Source organism: Mixophyes fleayi, chromosome 7, assembly GCF_038048845.1.
Source record: "Mixophyes fleayi isolate aMixFle1 chromosome 7, aMixFle1.hap1, whole genome shotgun sequence".
Lineage (NCBI taxonomy): Eukaryota > Metazoa > Chordata > Amphibia > Anura > Limnodynastidae > Mixophyes > Mixophyes fleayi.
This window is the reverse complement of record NC_134408.1, coordinates 60,827,297-60,842,421: the sequence shown is the minus strand read 5'-3', so window position 1 is coordinate 60,842,421 and position 15,125 is coordinate 60,827,297. Positions and strand designations below refer to the sequence as shown.

Here is a 15,125-nt window from a genome sequence, read left to right as displayed (position 1 = left end):
AAACTAGCGTGTAAAAGACCTTGTCAGGGCTCTTGAGTAATAAAACATCACTGCTTGAAGATTCGACCTGCGACCATTACCTGCTGTATTCTGTGACCAACAGATAAGAGCTTACACTCTAATCCGTTCTCTGGCTGTCCTGTGTTGAACTTAGCATCTCTGTGTCAACGTTCTGCCCGTTACCCTGCAGTCCTGATCCATAGTACGTGGTCAGGAGGTACCAGCCAGCCCACTGCAAAGTGGCATTGCAGCAGCTATACCAGCTACGCCAGAAGTAAGCGTTTCTGGGTGCCGCAAAGGAACCCAATGGTGGAAACCGAATTCTCCTGCAACTATTGCGCAGTTGTTATTCGCAGTCAGCAAGTGTCTGGTGGCAATGTGACACCAGTAGGAGTGGTCAGTAACAGTCAATTACTGACGGTGAGAAGGAAACCAAGCTAAACTGTACAGGAAGTACATTCCTCCGTTCCTCCTTTCCCACGACCGTGGTTCGAAGAAAGCATATCTGTTCAGAGTTGCTATAGGCAACATCTCCACTTTTTCAAACCCACAGCTTGATAATTTTATCCCTATATCTTCAACTGCTCAAGAGTCCAAATTTTATGTTTATTACACCAAAGTCTCATACTCATTTTTTGCGTGTGTTTAAAAATGGTAATAAAACATGTCAAAACTTTGGATCTCATTTTCATCTTGCCCAATACATTTAACTGAAGTAAATGCAAAAACGAGTATGGTGACACTAGGAATAAAGGCATTTTAAAAGTGTTAAAGACACTAATAAAATGCTTGTAATAAAAGTCAGTGGAATGAGCCTTATATAATGCATTTTTGTGGATTATCCTTTCTTACAATCATTTTCCAAAAAGAAGTTTTAACAAACATATCATCTCCATGAAGCTCATAATGCCAGCTTGGGGCAAGAAGGTATAGATTCAGTTTTGAGTCAACTATTACTTATTTTAGCTAATATCCTTTAAGTGCATATCTCTCTGTCAGTTGTTAGGGAAGCAAGGATTTTTATACCTGTGTTAAACCGATTTCACCTAATCCATCTGGGGGACACTGGTACCTTGGGGTTGAGGTAAGGGCGTAGGAGCCTGGCACTTAATAGGTAACTCTGAAAAACTGAAGCTCCTCCCCTCTCCAGTTCATACAGTGCATCCGGAAAGTATTCACAGCGCTTCACTTTTTCCACATTTTGTTATGTTACAGCCTTATTCCAAAATGGAATAAATTCCCTTTTTCCCCTCAAAATTCTACACACAATACCCCATAATGACAACGTGAAAAAAGTTTTTTTTGAGATTTTTGCAAATTTATTAAAAATAAAAAACTAACAAATCACATGTACACAAGTATTCACAGCCTTTGCTCAAAACTTTGTTGATGCACCTGTCATGCCATGAAAAATCAAAAAGGGAAACCTGCAGAAAAGGGGCACTGATTCTGAAAGCCTTCTAGCTGAAAAAATATTTTCCAGGCGAATACATTAACTCAATCATCTCCAAGGGTTCAAAGGGAGGAAGCTGAAGAGTGGAAAAAAAACAAATTAAGATCACATGATGCGTCGTAAGGCTAACACCCTAAAGAAGCTCTTAAACCCCCACAATCTCTGCCAACTTCTTTCGTCTGGACCATAGTAATGATGGAGGCAAATCTTTAGCTGTGATGGAACATCTGAACTTATAGGGTCTTTGGCTCATGAACGAAGTAAACCTCCCCATTAATATTCTGGGCTTAGAGAAGTGCTGAACAGGAGCCCATTCTGCAGGCCTGTCCGTATTCAGCCAGACAACACCACGGCCATACGTATATATATAATCCATCAAAAGGAACCAGTTCCATAGACTAGAGGGAATCTTTCAGAATCTTGACATGGCCGAAAGCTTTGTGCCAGCAATATTGGTGGTATACATTCCGGGTGTGGAGAATGGCAGGGAAGATTTTTTGAACACTCCCATTCTCACGGGAAAATGGTCTCTTCAGCCGGAGGTATTTAGTCTGTATTTGCAGAGATGGGTTCAGCCAAGTGCTATACCAGCAGCCACATAAATGGACTTTAAAATATTTTCACATCTCCTGTCTGTTCCATCTTTAAGAAATGCTTCCCCCAGAATGGGAAGAGTGGTAGACTTAGAGTCGCTCCACCAGAGTATCCACCTTCGGTGGCTGTACCCACTTAGTCAAGTCCTCAATGGGTAAGGGACTTGCCATAAATTTCTTATCCATCTTAGCCCAAGAAACTTGAGAAGACGAGGGAAAAGGAACATCTCTCCTTTTCTTTTTGAATAATGCTGCCTCAGAAACTAAAAGAAAATCCAGATCTAGCATGACCCGAGCCTGACGAACTGTCATAGAAAGTTCATCAATATACCTGACCTGCAAAGGATCCAGTAGGGTCTTCTGAGTTTGATTCACACAGAAGCTCACCCACTTCCAGCAAAGAAAATTCTGCGTTTGTATTCTCACACAGGTGGACCTGAACTACCTGCTGGCGCATACATAGTGTCCGAACACTGGAAACCTCAAGGAGCTTCTCCAATGAAAAAGATGAAAAACGTGGCAAGTTTCTCCAGCCTTGCCAAAGAACTTGTTGCGACTTGGGAAACTGTCTCCAAAAGGGAGATACTGGTAGAGGCACACCCAAAGAAAGAGCTAAAGAAGGATTATCAGTCACTTCTCTAGGGCCCGCAGAAAGTCTAGTTAGCTCAGCAATGGAATAAGCCAGGGATATCGCCCAAGCAGGCTCTGACATTATAGCTGTGACTCTCCCATCCCCCAGACATGCACATTCCACAGTCCTCTACTTTGCAAGCAGCACACTGGGTATTTGGATCCTGCAATTTGTTTAACACCTGGAACAAGTGAAAACATAACAGACTTCCATTCTGTAGCTTTATCTTTAGGACTGGTCCCTTTTTCAGACATACTATAAGGGGTACAGCTAGATCAAACAAACATTAGCAAAATGTGACCTACAATTAATCTATATATATCCTGGTGCAGAGAATCACATAGGACAGGAGCTTCAGTCCAGCAGTAAAAAAGGCACTCAGCTACAGGTACAGCACAGTCATGAAACACCACTGTTCAACTTCCGCTCTTCTTGGAAGTGATCTTGTGGTAGGCTTTCCCCTAAAGGAAATCCTGTCAAGGAGGTGAAACCATTTACACAGGCAGGCCAAGTGCAATAGGAGCCTCCTGTCCATGGGAAAGGTCGACCCTGGCTCTCATACCCCAAGTAGTATCAATGCTAACTCGGAGTGCTGTCCCATACATCCCTCTGTGAGTGGAAGTTGAATGGAATAAGCCAAGGCTCTGGTAGTTGTGGCCATATTGACAACACTAGCGCTGCAAAACAGGGGCCTCCCAGATTAAGAATGAGTTCTGCAGCTAAAATCCACCTCTCGGGGTATGGGAATCGAGGAGAGAGATGAGATGCCAGAGCGTCACCACCTCCTCATACGAACAATGCACTCTCCACATGACAGTGAAATGCAAAAATGAATGCTGCATTCACAGCATTAAGCAACTCCTTGGGCACTTAAACTGAAATGGAAAGGAGAGGGAAGAGTTTCAGTATTTCAGCGTTAACTATTAAGTGCCAGCTCCTACACACTCACCTCAACCACAAGGTAGTAGTGCCCCCCAGATAGGATGAGGGAGATATGCGGTAATGTTGAAGGGTAGGACATTGAGCTCTCTACTGTTACTAGGATTCTGAGTGTTGGTATAATTATACAAGAAAACTGAATAAAATTGACCTCCAATTCAACAATCTGCTAACTGCCTATGTTGATGCTGGTTTTCTCTTGGTGCACATGGTTTAACTTTTCCTGTTAGTACAATATTGTAATAATGCAAATAAAGACAAACAAAGGAACTGAAATTTATTTAGGGAGCCAAATAAGCAAACATGGGGGGGAATTCAATTCCCCCCGAAGTACCACCGTGTAAAAACTACTACTGTTATTACGGTAATATTAACCCAGCTCAGGGAGCTGCGAGCAAAAAGTCGGCGTTAAAACTATCATAATAATGGTAATAGTGTGCAGGCTGCGTTACTTTTTCAAGTAACGCGGCCAATTGAATCCCCCCCCCCCATATACCCTTGCAAAGGAAGTGGCAGCCATTTTGAGTATTCAACCAATATTAATGAGAACAAAGCCTATTAATTCACCAAAAAACAGCAACATATCTGCCTATTAATTTTCTAGGAACTCTGTGCCTCAATGATGTCCCTAGTTTCTAGTGATTTGATAAGCTGCATTCTCATGAATATGGGCTCAGCCCATAAACTGGCTACCTTTATTGTGAGTTCAAGTGTTATTAAAAAGGGATGTAGTTATTGACTGGTGGTTGCCAAAGTATGGAAGAATGTTATTCTATTGGAAGAATGTTATTATTTTAGAAGGTGACCAGTCCTCCATAAGTGGTATAGGACACCTGTAGCAGCAATACATTTTACCTGCCTGTTACTCCCCAGGCCCAACCCCACATCATGCTTTTAGGGATTGAGTGGTTCTAGGGACTTTTTTCTCCATGCAATGGAGTTGTCTTGTATCTGCTACCTTTTGGAGTAATGTGCTTTCATTATTAAATCAGTTGACAGAGACTACCTTGGTGCTGGACCTTAGGCGGCTTAATTATTTTTGCATTCTGACTCTTGTTCTAAACAGGTATGGAAGCTTGCTTCCCAAATTGTACTGGCTGCTAGAATGGCCAAAACTAGAGCTTGGCTTCAGCAGATGATTCTCATTGCCCAGGTCAGGATTAAAATAAAACTACATAATGGTGAATGACAAGTGAAGTAGCTGTAGTCTAGTTTCTGAAGTATTGGTACTTTATGTTTATTGTTCTGTACTGTTTCACCCTGTATAGTCTACGTACTATGTACGGCGCTGCGAAAATCTTGTGGCGCCTAACAAATAAACGATAATAATAATAATAGTACTGGGCCCCACAGGTTCTGATGGCAGCCCTGGTAGTTAGATTTCTGGTTTTAATATAATCTCCTCCCTCATTTCCTTAAATCTTACCAATCCCACCCGCCACTTGCTTTTCTTATCCAATTTTGTTGTATTTATATATTTCTCATTTCTTCTTCAGTAAGTCTTTTGCTAGGACTTGGTTTATGTAGTTTTCTTGCAAACAAAAACAGAAAACAAATATGTAGTTATATCTATAAGAGAGTGTTACCTTCAAAAAATAGGACATACAGTGCCTCCGACTTTGTAACATGTACGTAATGATTGCTTGGTTTTTCAGTACCAATTCTCCAGTTTTGGCCAACACGCTCACCACTTTTTCCTGAAAATATTGCACTCTGTAGCTAAAAGAAGACATAAAATATACTTACAATTAACACTCAATATGCAGAGAATCATACTTTGTACCTCAAACATCATTTGTATTGTGCTCCTACTAAGTTAATTTCAGGTACGCAAATTTGAATTTTTCCACAAACAGTATTGGTACTGGTGATATTCATCTCAATATACCATTTAAAATAATAAACAAAACAATATAACAAAACAAAAAAACAGCAATGAAATTAATGTTTTTAGATTACTAGAAAGCTGTTGAAAGTGTCCCCTTTGCAGTAATTTGTACAGTATGTCATTGGCATTAGGGATGAGCTGCTATTAAAGCGGAGTGGAAATACAGATGACAACGGAACCATTTAAAAAGTAATTAATAACAGTGAAATAAAAATATGTTAACATATTGTTTGTAATCTGTCAATGACAACTTTGCACCAGAAATGGGAAGTTAGGGACATCCAACATAATGTAATACAACTACAAATATCACTTTAATTTCAGTAGGATACCTCTTCAAAAAGAAAGGATACTTTCTCATTCATCCAATCTGGGGGACACTGCTAGCGTGGGTTTTAAGAGGGGAACGTGGATTTGGCACTTAATTGGTTAACTTTGTTAAATATATCAAGCTGACAGACTCCTCCCCTCTGCAACCCCTAGTAGCTCCTCAGTTTTATATTAAGTGTATAAGGAGTTGGGCTTTCTTGTACTGATAGTTAGTTTTCTTTCATTTTATTTAATTTATTTTTCTTTCACCATAGTGGTTCTTGAATTCAGGTAGCATGCACTATAAGAGAGTGCACGCTTCCTCCATATACAGCCACATTAGAGCTGTCCCACAGTGAGAGAGAGCGGCTCTCACTGACAGCACTGGCGGTTTTCAGTGCCGACAGGCAGCTTAATTAAGCCGTTGTCACACTGACATTTAGCCGATATACCAGCACTGCCATATGGCAAGGAGCGCTGGTAATCGGAGCAATGGCGGAGGCCATCTGCCCGGGAAACCAACAGACCCTCAGGTTGAACACTGCAGTCGCTGCTGAGACTCCTCTCCTGCAGACCTGCCATAGCCTGTTGGAAGTCTAAGTACTATATTCTCTATAGAATGATATATATATATATATATATATATATAATGTTTTATATATATCTTCTATATAATTGTATACTTCTATACTCTATTAATAATAGGGTATATTAGTACAGTGGTACTCGCGGTGTGTCTGCTCAGTCCCGATCAGCGCATACGCGGAAATGGTCGCTCAAAAGAAAAGGGGGTCTCACATAGTGAAGTGCTGTTACATTTATTGGATGTGAAATACATGCACTTACATGTAGGTACAGGAAATTCAGCAAGGATACCAAACAATGTGGTGATGCATTCGTAAACACCGGCGCGTTTCGTCCAACGTATGGACTTTCTCAAGGAGTGGAAGGTGTGTGGAATCGTGGATTATTGTACACCAGGGTAATGTTTGATTGGTGCACAAGCAGGGGGGTGATTGGTTGAGTTAGCCAGTGGGCGGAGACGGTTGGATGACGGGTGGGTGGAAGGTAGGCGGGGAGTTTGATTGATGGGTGAAAGAGAATGGGGAGGCGGCTTGGTGGCCGAGAGGTCTGATTCAGGTAGCGGGGGTTATGGGTTATATGTTACATGGTAGTCCCATTCAGTCCGGAGGTGGTTTTGATGGAAACATAAGGCGTATGGGGAAGGGAGTGGGTATATGGGGGAGATTAGGAGCATGAGGTAATGACAGCAAATACCGCAATGGGTATGGATATCGGTGATTGACAATAGTATAGAAGTGGGTACATCCTAAAATGATTGTATAGACAAATGGAATAGTGTGTGTATATATACATACATACACCAATGTATAACTACAGATGTTGATGATGCGGGTACGTTATGTATCAAGGCGGGTTGTGAAATTTATTGGAGCATAATCATGATCACATAGACAATGCTGCATATGGGAATAGTAAAATGCTGGATAGGTTAAAGGCTGGATAGGTTAAGAGGAGGGTGGTATCGAAGATCAGCGGGCGAGCCAAAGATGGAACTGATGGGAATAAAGGGGGAGGAGAAAAGGGGGGGGGGGTAGGGATGTGCGTTAATAGCCAAAGGGGAAGGTACTCAGAGGTTCACAATGGATTTCATTCCAAAGTCTATGTTTAGACCGTGGGGTGTGAGTGTTTTGAGATCGTATATCCATCGTGCCTCTTCTTTGTTAATATGCCTGATGTGATCCCCCCCTTTCCAGTTGCTGGGGATTTGTTTGATGGCCATGAATTTGAGGCCCTCGGGGTTGCAGCTGTGTACTTTAAGAAAGTGATCCGACACACTGTGTAGTGGGTATCCCTTCTTTATGTTACGGATATGTTCAGAAATTCTGGTTTTTAGAGTTCTGATGGTGCGTCCGATGTATTGCAGCTTGCACGTGCACTCCAATAGGTAGATAATATTGGTGCTGTTGCAGGTGAGAAACTGGTTTATGTGATATTCTTTGTGGGTGTGTGGGGAAGAGAATGTAGTTGTAGGTTTGGTGGACCGGATGTTCATATTTTTGCAGCCTATGCATAGGCCGCAGTGGTAGAAGCCGCTGGGGTTGGAAGAGGTGATCGTGGTTTGTCTTAGTCGTGGCGGGGGAATGTGGTTGCGTACCAAAGTCCTGTTTAGGCTTGGTGCTTTTCTGAAAATGATCTTGGGATTAGGTTGGAGTACATGTTGTAGGATGGGGTCTTTTTGAAGGATGTTTCAATGTTTTTTCACCGTTTTAACTATTTTAGGAGCTGCTGTTGAATACTGCGTTATGAAGTAGATGTCATTAGATGGTTCGGCATTTCCATCACACCCTTCCCTCGCAGCCACGTTCATCTATCTACTTGCCGATACTCATTGGTGTACCAGAGTGCCAGGAAAAAACCCCCATTTCTAGTTGTGCCATTTATTCTATACCAAAAACTTCCTGTCTGACTGTTTGTACTGCTTACTTTAAAAAAGACCAAAAAACAAAAAAAACATGTCTGACAAGGGAAAGGCTCCCGGTGCAAAATACTTTATTTGTTCCAAATGTAAGGCTAAGTTACCTTTTGGACAACAGGACCCGGGGGCGCTCTGTATAGACTGTGACGCAGGGTTCAAACTCGCGCAGGCCCAGATTAGTGTACCATCCCTCACGGAGAATGGTGTGGGCATCTTCTCTGGCACACAGAAAACTTCAAGTAAACTCAGGGTAATCCCCAGGCGCCTGATAGAATACAAGATGAATGTACTGTAATGTATCTAAATCACAAACAAACAAATGTAGATACAAACAACGTGTGAAGACATATAATTGCTCTATCTTCAAGCTCAAAGTATTGGCAAGTATACAGGTAATTAAACACAGCATAAAGTTCAGCAGGGTCCCTGCTATTTTAAAGTTCTGAAAAAAGTTCTGAAAAACGATGGAGGATGAAACAAATGTTCACTTTTTCAGTATCTATAAAATGGCATTGAATGTATATGTTTAAAATTTCAAGTGGACAGCGAAATTCCAATCCTCTACAAATGAACATAAGGTAATATAGGTCCGTGAATCACTCGTGCAGTACACAGAGTTGTGCAGGTAGCAGATGTCAATTGCAGTCCCACGGATAAAAGTTAATTCATTCTGGTATTTTGGGGATATCAGCAATTGCGAGAATGTACAGGAGGAGAATGAAATTCACTTACCCCGCTCCCGGGGGACCCGCTGTGGAGATGTCCGTAGGAGGAATGCGTTACGGAGACTCCCACCCGTGCCGTTTCATATCCAGCTGCCAAGTGAAAGTAAAAAAGTTCTTGAGTTCGCGCATGCGGTAATGTCTTGTCCGGTTTGTGTCCTCTTGACGAAAAAGGTAGATAGTATATAGAATATGGACATCTACACAGCGGGTCCCCCGGGAGCGGGGTAAGTGAATTTCATTCTCCTCATGTACATTCTCGCAATTGCTGATATATATAGCCATTTTATAGATACTGAAAAAGTGAACATTTGTTTCATCCTCCATCGTTTTTCAGAACTTTTTTCAGAACTTTAAAATAGCAGAGATCCTGCTGAACTTTATGCTGTGTTTAATTACCTGTATACTTGCCAATACTTTGAGCTTGAAGATAGAGCAATTATATATGTCTTCACACTACGTTGTTTGTATCTACATTTGTTTGTTTGTGATTTAGATACATTACAGTACATTCATCTTGTATTCTATCAGGCGCCTGGGGATTACCCTGAGTTTACTTGAGGTTTTCTGCATTCTAACAGGGGGAGGGATCCCCCCCCTTTACATTATCCCCGTTCTACGGCAGCCAATTCAGACCTACTGGATATAAGCGCAGATATTACCCCCATTTGATCTTCTCTGGCACAGTCTGTTGCAACCGTGGTCCAGCTGCTGGCTAGGCCAGCGGAGATACCAGCAGGTGCCGCGGTTCTCCTATCCACTTTAGTAGCTACTGACCCCCCTGCGTGAATCACCTTACCAGTAACAACTGAGACAGGGGAAATTAGGCCGGCTGGCCCATCATCTTCACTCGCCATCCCAGGCCCTCCTCCTGGAGAACCGGCTTGGTCTGCAGAGGCTTAGATCTGTTAAACCGTTTCTTGGACTCACCAAGACCGATTCTATCAAGAAACAAACAACACCGGTCCCTGTATCCTCTTCTATCCATCTCGGATTCCGAAGGATCTTCAGAAGAAGAGGGAGAACTCATGTACGATTCTGACTCTGCACAGATAACAGACCTGGAGGAGTCACATAGATATCAGGGTATTGACGACCTGGTATTGGCAGTTCGTCAGGCCCTAGACATTTTGGATCTACAAGAACCTAAGGCTTCTGATCATGGTCTTTGTAAAAAGATTAGAAGACATGCGATCTGTTTCCCTCCGTCTGCTGAGTTAACTGAGATTGCGGAAGCCTTACTCAGGTGCAGTTTTACTTGCCAGGCCACATGGGGCAAAAGTACCTGTCTCCTGGTAAATGTACCTAAATCTAGAACTCCTAGATTTGGTTAATTTTGGCAGTCCTTTCGGGGGGACCCCTCCTGCAGAGGTCAGACCTCCAGGGCTAGACCACTCGGGATCATCATCATCACCATTTATTTATATAGCGCCACTAATTCTGCAGCGCTGTACAGAGGTCACTCCCAGAGATGGGTCTTCCTACTCTGCAAGATGTCCCTCATCCAAGCTTCAAGAGAAGCCGACAGCATGACTGTCCTCCACCCCTTCTCGCGGCCGCGGGAGGACGTCTGCTTCTGTTCAGGGATCAGTGGATGCCGTGTTTCCAAGGAGGTTTGGATTTGTGGCATCATGACAAGGGGCTACAATAGTAATAAATCTTGTGGGTCCAGCCCCTCGTTTTTTTTCAACCAACCTGCCCCGCGATCTGGAAATAAGACAAGCAATGCTTCATTGTGTAGCCTCTCTTCTTTCTGCAGGGGTCATAATTTTCCCCCGGGTAACCAGAGAGGACAGGGATTTTACTCCAATATCTATCTGGCTCCCAAATCGGACGGCTCATTCAGACCCATTCTAAATTTAAAGTAGCTAAACCTTCACCTGTGGGTGGACAGGTTCCGCTTGGAGTCTCTCTGACTGGTGATAAATGGTTTGGAAGCAGGCAAATACCTAGCGTCAATAGACCAGTGGTAGTCAGCATATCGATGCTGACTACCACGGCAACACTTACCACGACATCTTAACACCGAAGGGCTCCTTCCCGCCGAGGCTCGATGACGACTGATGTGGCAACCGACAGGAAGCAATCGCGATGAACGAAGAAGCCGCCACGACTTGATGACGTCACTTACATCGGCGATGCTGTGAACGCTGCTGTTAAGGGGGTAATGTAAGTATGCGCCCATGTACAATGTACTGTACAACACTTTGTAAAGTACATTTTACATGGGCACAGCGTCGCGGATGTAAGTGACGTCAAGTTGCGGCGGCTTCTTCATTCATTGCGATTGCTTCCTGTCGGTTGCCACATCAGTCGTCATCGAGCCTCGTCGGGAAGGAGCACTTCGGTGTGAAGATGTCGGGGTAAGTGTTGTCGGAATAATCAGCATCATTATTCTGTACCCCACCCCAATAGACATCAAAGACGCCTATTTGCACGTCCCAATTTGGTAAGGGCACCAACCCCTGCTTCATTTTACAGTATGTTCCTTACACTACCAATTCAGGGCGCTACTCTTCGGCCTCTCATCGGCACCAATGGTGATTACAAAAAAAAATGTTAGTCATGGCAGCCTGTCTTCACTCCATGGGAGTGAGGATGGTTCCATACCTAGAATTGTTCATCAAGGCTTCTTCAGCTCAGTTCATAATCTGGCACCTGGTTTTTACCATCAGCACCTTGGAGCGCCATGGCTGGATAATCATTCGCCAACAAATCCCAGTTGTTTCCCACCCAGAGGATGACCTTCCTGGGACTCAATGGATACCAGAGTACAGAAAATATTTCTCCCAGAGGACAAAATCAAATCAGTTCAGGACACGACATCACGAGTTCTGGCCTGCAACAGACCATCTTCTAGGCAAAATGGTGGCCACCATCGAGACAACTCCTTTCAGACGGTTTCACTCCCGATGTTTTCAGTGAGACCTCTTAAAGAAGTGGTCAAAATCCCGCTTACTCTTGGATCGCCAGTTAATCCGGTTATCCCCGGTGACGCGGATGTCTCTTCAGTGGTGGACAGTCCAGGAACAATTGGAGATAGGCAGGTCCTTCGCACAGTGGTCCTGAATCATAGTGACCACAGACGCCAGCTTGAAGGGGTGGGGGGCTGTGGTTCTCCATCTCAGGATTCAGGGTCATTGGTCATGTCAAGAGACCTCCTTTCCTATCAACATCTTAGAACTGAGGGCCATGCTGATGGCCCTGCAAGGAGCCCAGTCCAGCCTACAGGGGTTCCCAGTCCATCTGCAATCCGACAATGCCACTGCTGTGGCTTATATCAACAGACAAGACGGGACCAGAAGTCCTGCAACTATGAGGGAGGCATCTCGGATCCTTGCTTGGGCCGAATGACAGGTCCCTGCAATTTCTGCAGTATTCATACCAGGCATCCAGAATTGATGGGCAGATTATTTAAGCCATTAGGCAATAATGCTGGGGGAATGAGCGCATCATTCAGAAGTCTTTCAGTCGCTGGTCCTGAGGTGGGGGTCTACCAGACCTGGACCTCATGACCTTCCTCGGATGTTCCTTTTACGGCGTGGCTGTTGAAGCCAGCCTTTGGCGGTCTAGAGGGTTCTCCCCAGGGGTGGTAGACACTCTGTTGACAGCCTGAAATCCTGTCTCGGCTAAAATATACCACTGCATCTGGCGCACTTACATCAGGTGGTGTGAAAGGTAGCCTTTCCACATGGCTTCCTTTCACCTTCCTCGTTTACTTTCCTTCCTTCAGGATGGTTTGGAGGCAGGGCTTCGTTTAGCCTATTTAAATGTGCAAAACTTGGCTTTCTCTGTGTTTTTTCACCTTCGACTGGAGGATATACAGAATTTTTTGCATATACAGCCACCGTATGTTCCGCCCACTTCACTTGGAATCTAAACTTGGTACTCAATATGCTGCAGGGACCACCTTTGGAACCCTTGCAGTTGGCAGATTTTCGCTTTCTTTCTTGGAAAGTAGCGTTCTTGTTAGCTATTGCATCGGCTCACAAAGTGTCGGAGCTCGGTTATGTAGAGAACCTTACCTTGTCTTTCATGAGGATAGGGCGGTCCTCTGTATGGTTCCTTCCTTCCTACCAAAGGTGGTCCTAGATTTTCATATTAACCAGGAAATCGTAGTTCCAGTGTTCAGGGAGGTAGGGTCTTTATCTGGAACTAATTCTATGGCGTTTCTGGATGTGGTCAGGGCTCTCCGAATTTATGTCAGAAGGATAGTCCAGATTCGTAGGACCGATTCATTATTATTTTTGTTTGATTCCCATAAACGAGAATGGCCAGCTTCAAAACTAACTATTGCCAGATGGCTTACCTCAACCATTAAGAAGGCATATGTAAATGCATTGAGACCTGTGCCAGATAGGATTGCTGCCCATTCCACCCGCTCGGTGGGGGCTTCTTAGGCGGCTAGAAATGGTGCCTCGGCGAACCAGCTTTGTAGGGCAGCCACCTGGCCCTTGGTCCATACATTTAAAAAATGTTATCGTTTTAATTTCTTTACATCCTGGGATGCTAATTTTGCCCGTAGTGCTCTACGGGCAGGGATGTCCGAGCAGTCCCTCCCTTAGGGGGACTGCTTTAGAACGTCCCCAGGGTAGCAGTGTCCCCCAGATAAGATGAAAGATAAAACAGTATTTTTATACTTAAATACTTAAAAACGGATAAATCCGTTTCTCTGATTCCATCTGGGGGCACTGCATTGCCTCCCTTCTGCTCTTCTAGTGTGTGTTCTTGGTGTCTTTGACTTCCCTTCCTTAGGGCTTTATAACTAAACTGAGGAGCTACTAGGGCTTGCAGAGGGGGTGGGTCTGTCAGCTTGATACATTTAACAAAGTTAACCAATTAAGTGCCAACTCCACGCTCCCCTCTTACAACCCATGGTAGTAGTGTGCCCCAGATAGAATCAGAGAAAAGGATTTATCGTAAGTATAAAAATCCTCTTTTTCATGTATCATTTTGCATAAAATACAGGGTCTATGTGAGTTAAAATGTGCCTTCCTACTGCTAATTATTCTTCATTAATATTAATATATAACCAAACTGTTATTGGTGTTTGTCAATAGATCCAAGTTAACTGCAAAAAAGAATGAATCAGGAAATTCTTCCTAGTGCTCCTTACTTCATCTCCAACAGTGACAAAAACCATCAGATCTTCTACTCCATCCTGATCCACATCGGAAATCTTCAACACTGGCTTTGTAACAACCGATTTAGCCGCAAAGTTAGTTGCTTTTTCCCACAAAATGTTTCCTGGACCAGAAGTAACATATCAGAATCCTACAAGCTTATACAATATATTTTTAAAACATTCAGTTGGCTAATTTTTATATGAAAAGTGGATGTGGAGAAAAGGGATAGAGTTAAAAATTGCAGCTATACAAAAATTATAGACAGACACATGGGGCTCATGCTGAGTTAGACACATATACATCCAAAAAGCTCTAAAAATTCCTATCAAAAATAAAATATTTAGTCCCCAATGCTGACCCAAGGTGCATCTCAACATGCATCCAGCTCTGCACCAGTCGCATATGTGCTTTGAAAAATCAGGACGTAAGCACAAGTAAAAGTTTAACATTTGTTTTGACAGAGAGAAAACTCAAATAACATATTTGCTATTAGGTTTGTTTTAAATAAAAAAAAACCTCAATAATACAGAATCCACAAGTGATATGGCTACTTACGGGCATATATGCGAATCCGTGCGGTTCTGCCTCAGGTAGCAATTACACAAACACGCCCTAACTGTACTCGGCCTATGTTTGCACTCCCCTTCCTTATCCCATTCAGCCTAAGCATAAGTAAGTGCTAGTACCAAATCTGCATATGGATGTAGATGTATGTGTTTTTTGTGGGCAAGCAAAATACACATTTAGGTATTTTACTCTAAGCAGATGGGCGTACACCTAACTCGGCATGAGCACCATAGTCTGTTGTTAATCATGCAGATGTATCGTAAGGTTTAAGTATGAACAATACCTTTCTACGAAACGTAGCTGACAAATGGACCTTACGCTAATGTAATTTTGTATCCACTGTTTAGTCTCAGGAACTTGATGCTTTCCCATTCTATTAGTCCACGCATGATAGGAT

General features: G+C 43.3%; 1 protein-coding gene across 4 annotated transcripts in view; it reads right to left on the bottom strand.

The window, feature by feature from the left end:
* The window catches only part of FAM234A (family with sequence similarity 234 member A), a 44,037-nt gene that overhangs the window by 15,149 nt on the left and 13,763 nt on the right, over positions 1–15,125 (bottom strand). For all 4 annotated transcript variants that reach the window (XM_075179892.1, XM_075179893.1, XM_075179890.1 and 1 more), the window contains exons 5-6: positions 14,152–14,282; positions 5,203–5,335 (exon numbers count right to left, since the gene is read on the bottom strand). In XM_075179892.1, coding sequence (XP_075035993.1) covers positions 5,203–5,335; positions 14,152–14,282 — 264 coding nt within the window. The remainder of the gene's footprint in view (positions 1–5,202; positions 5,336–14,151; positions 14,283–15,125) is intronic.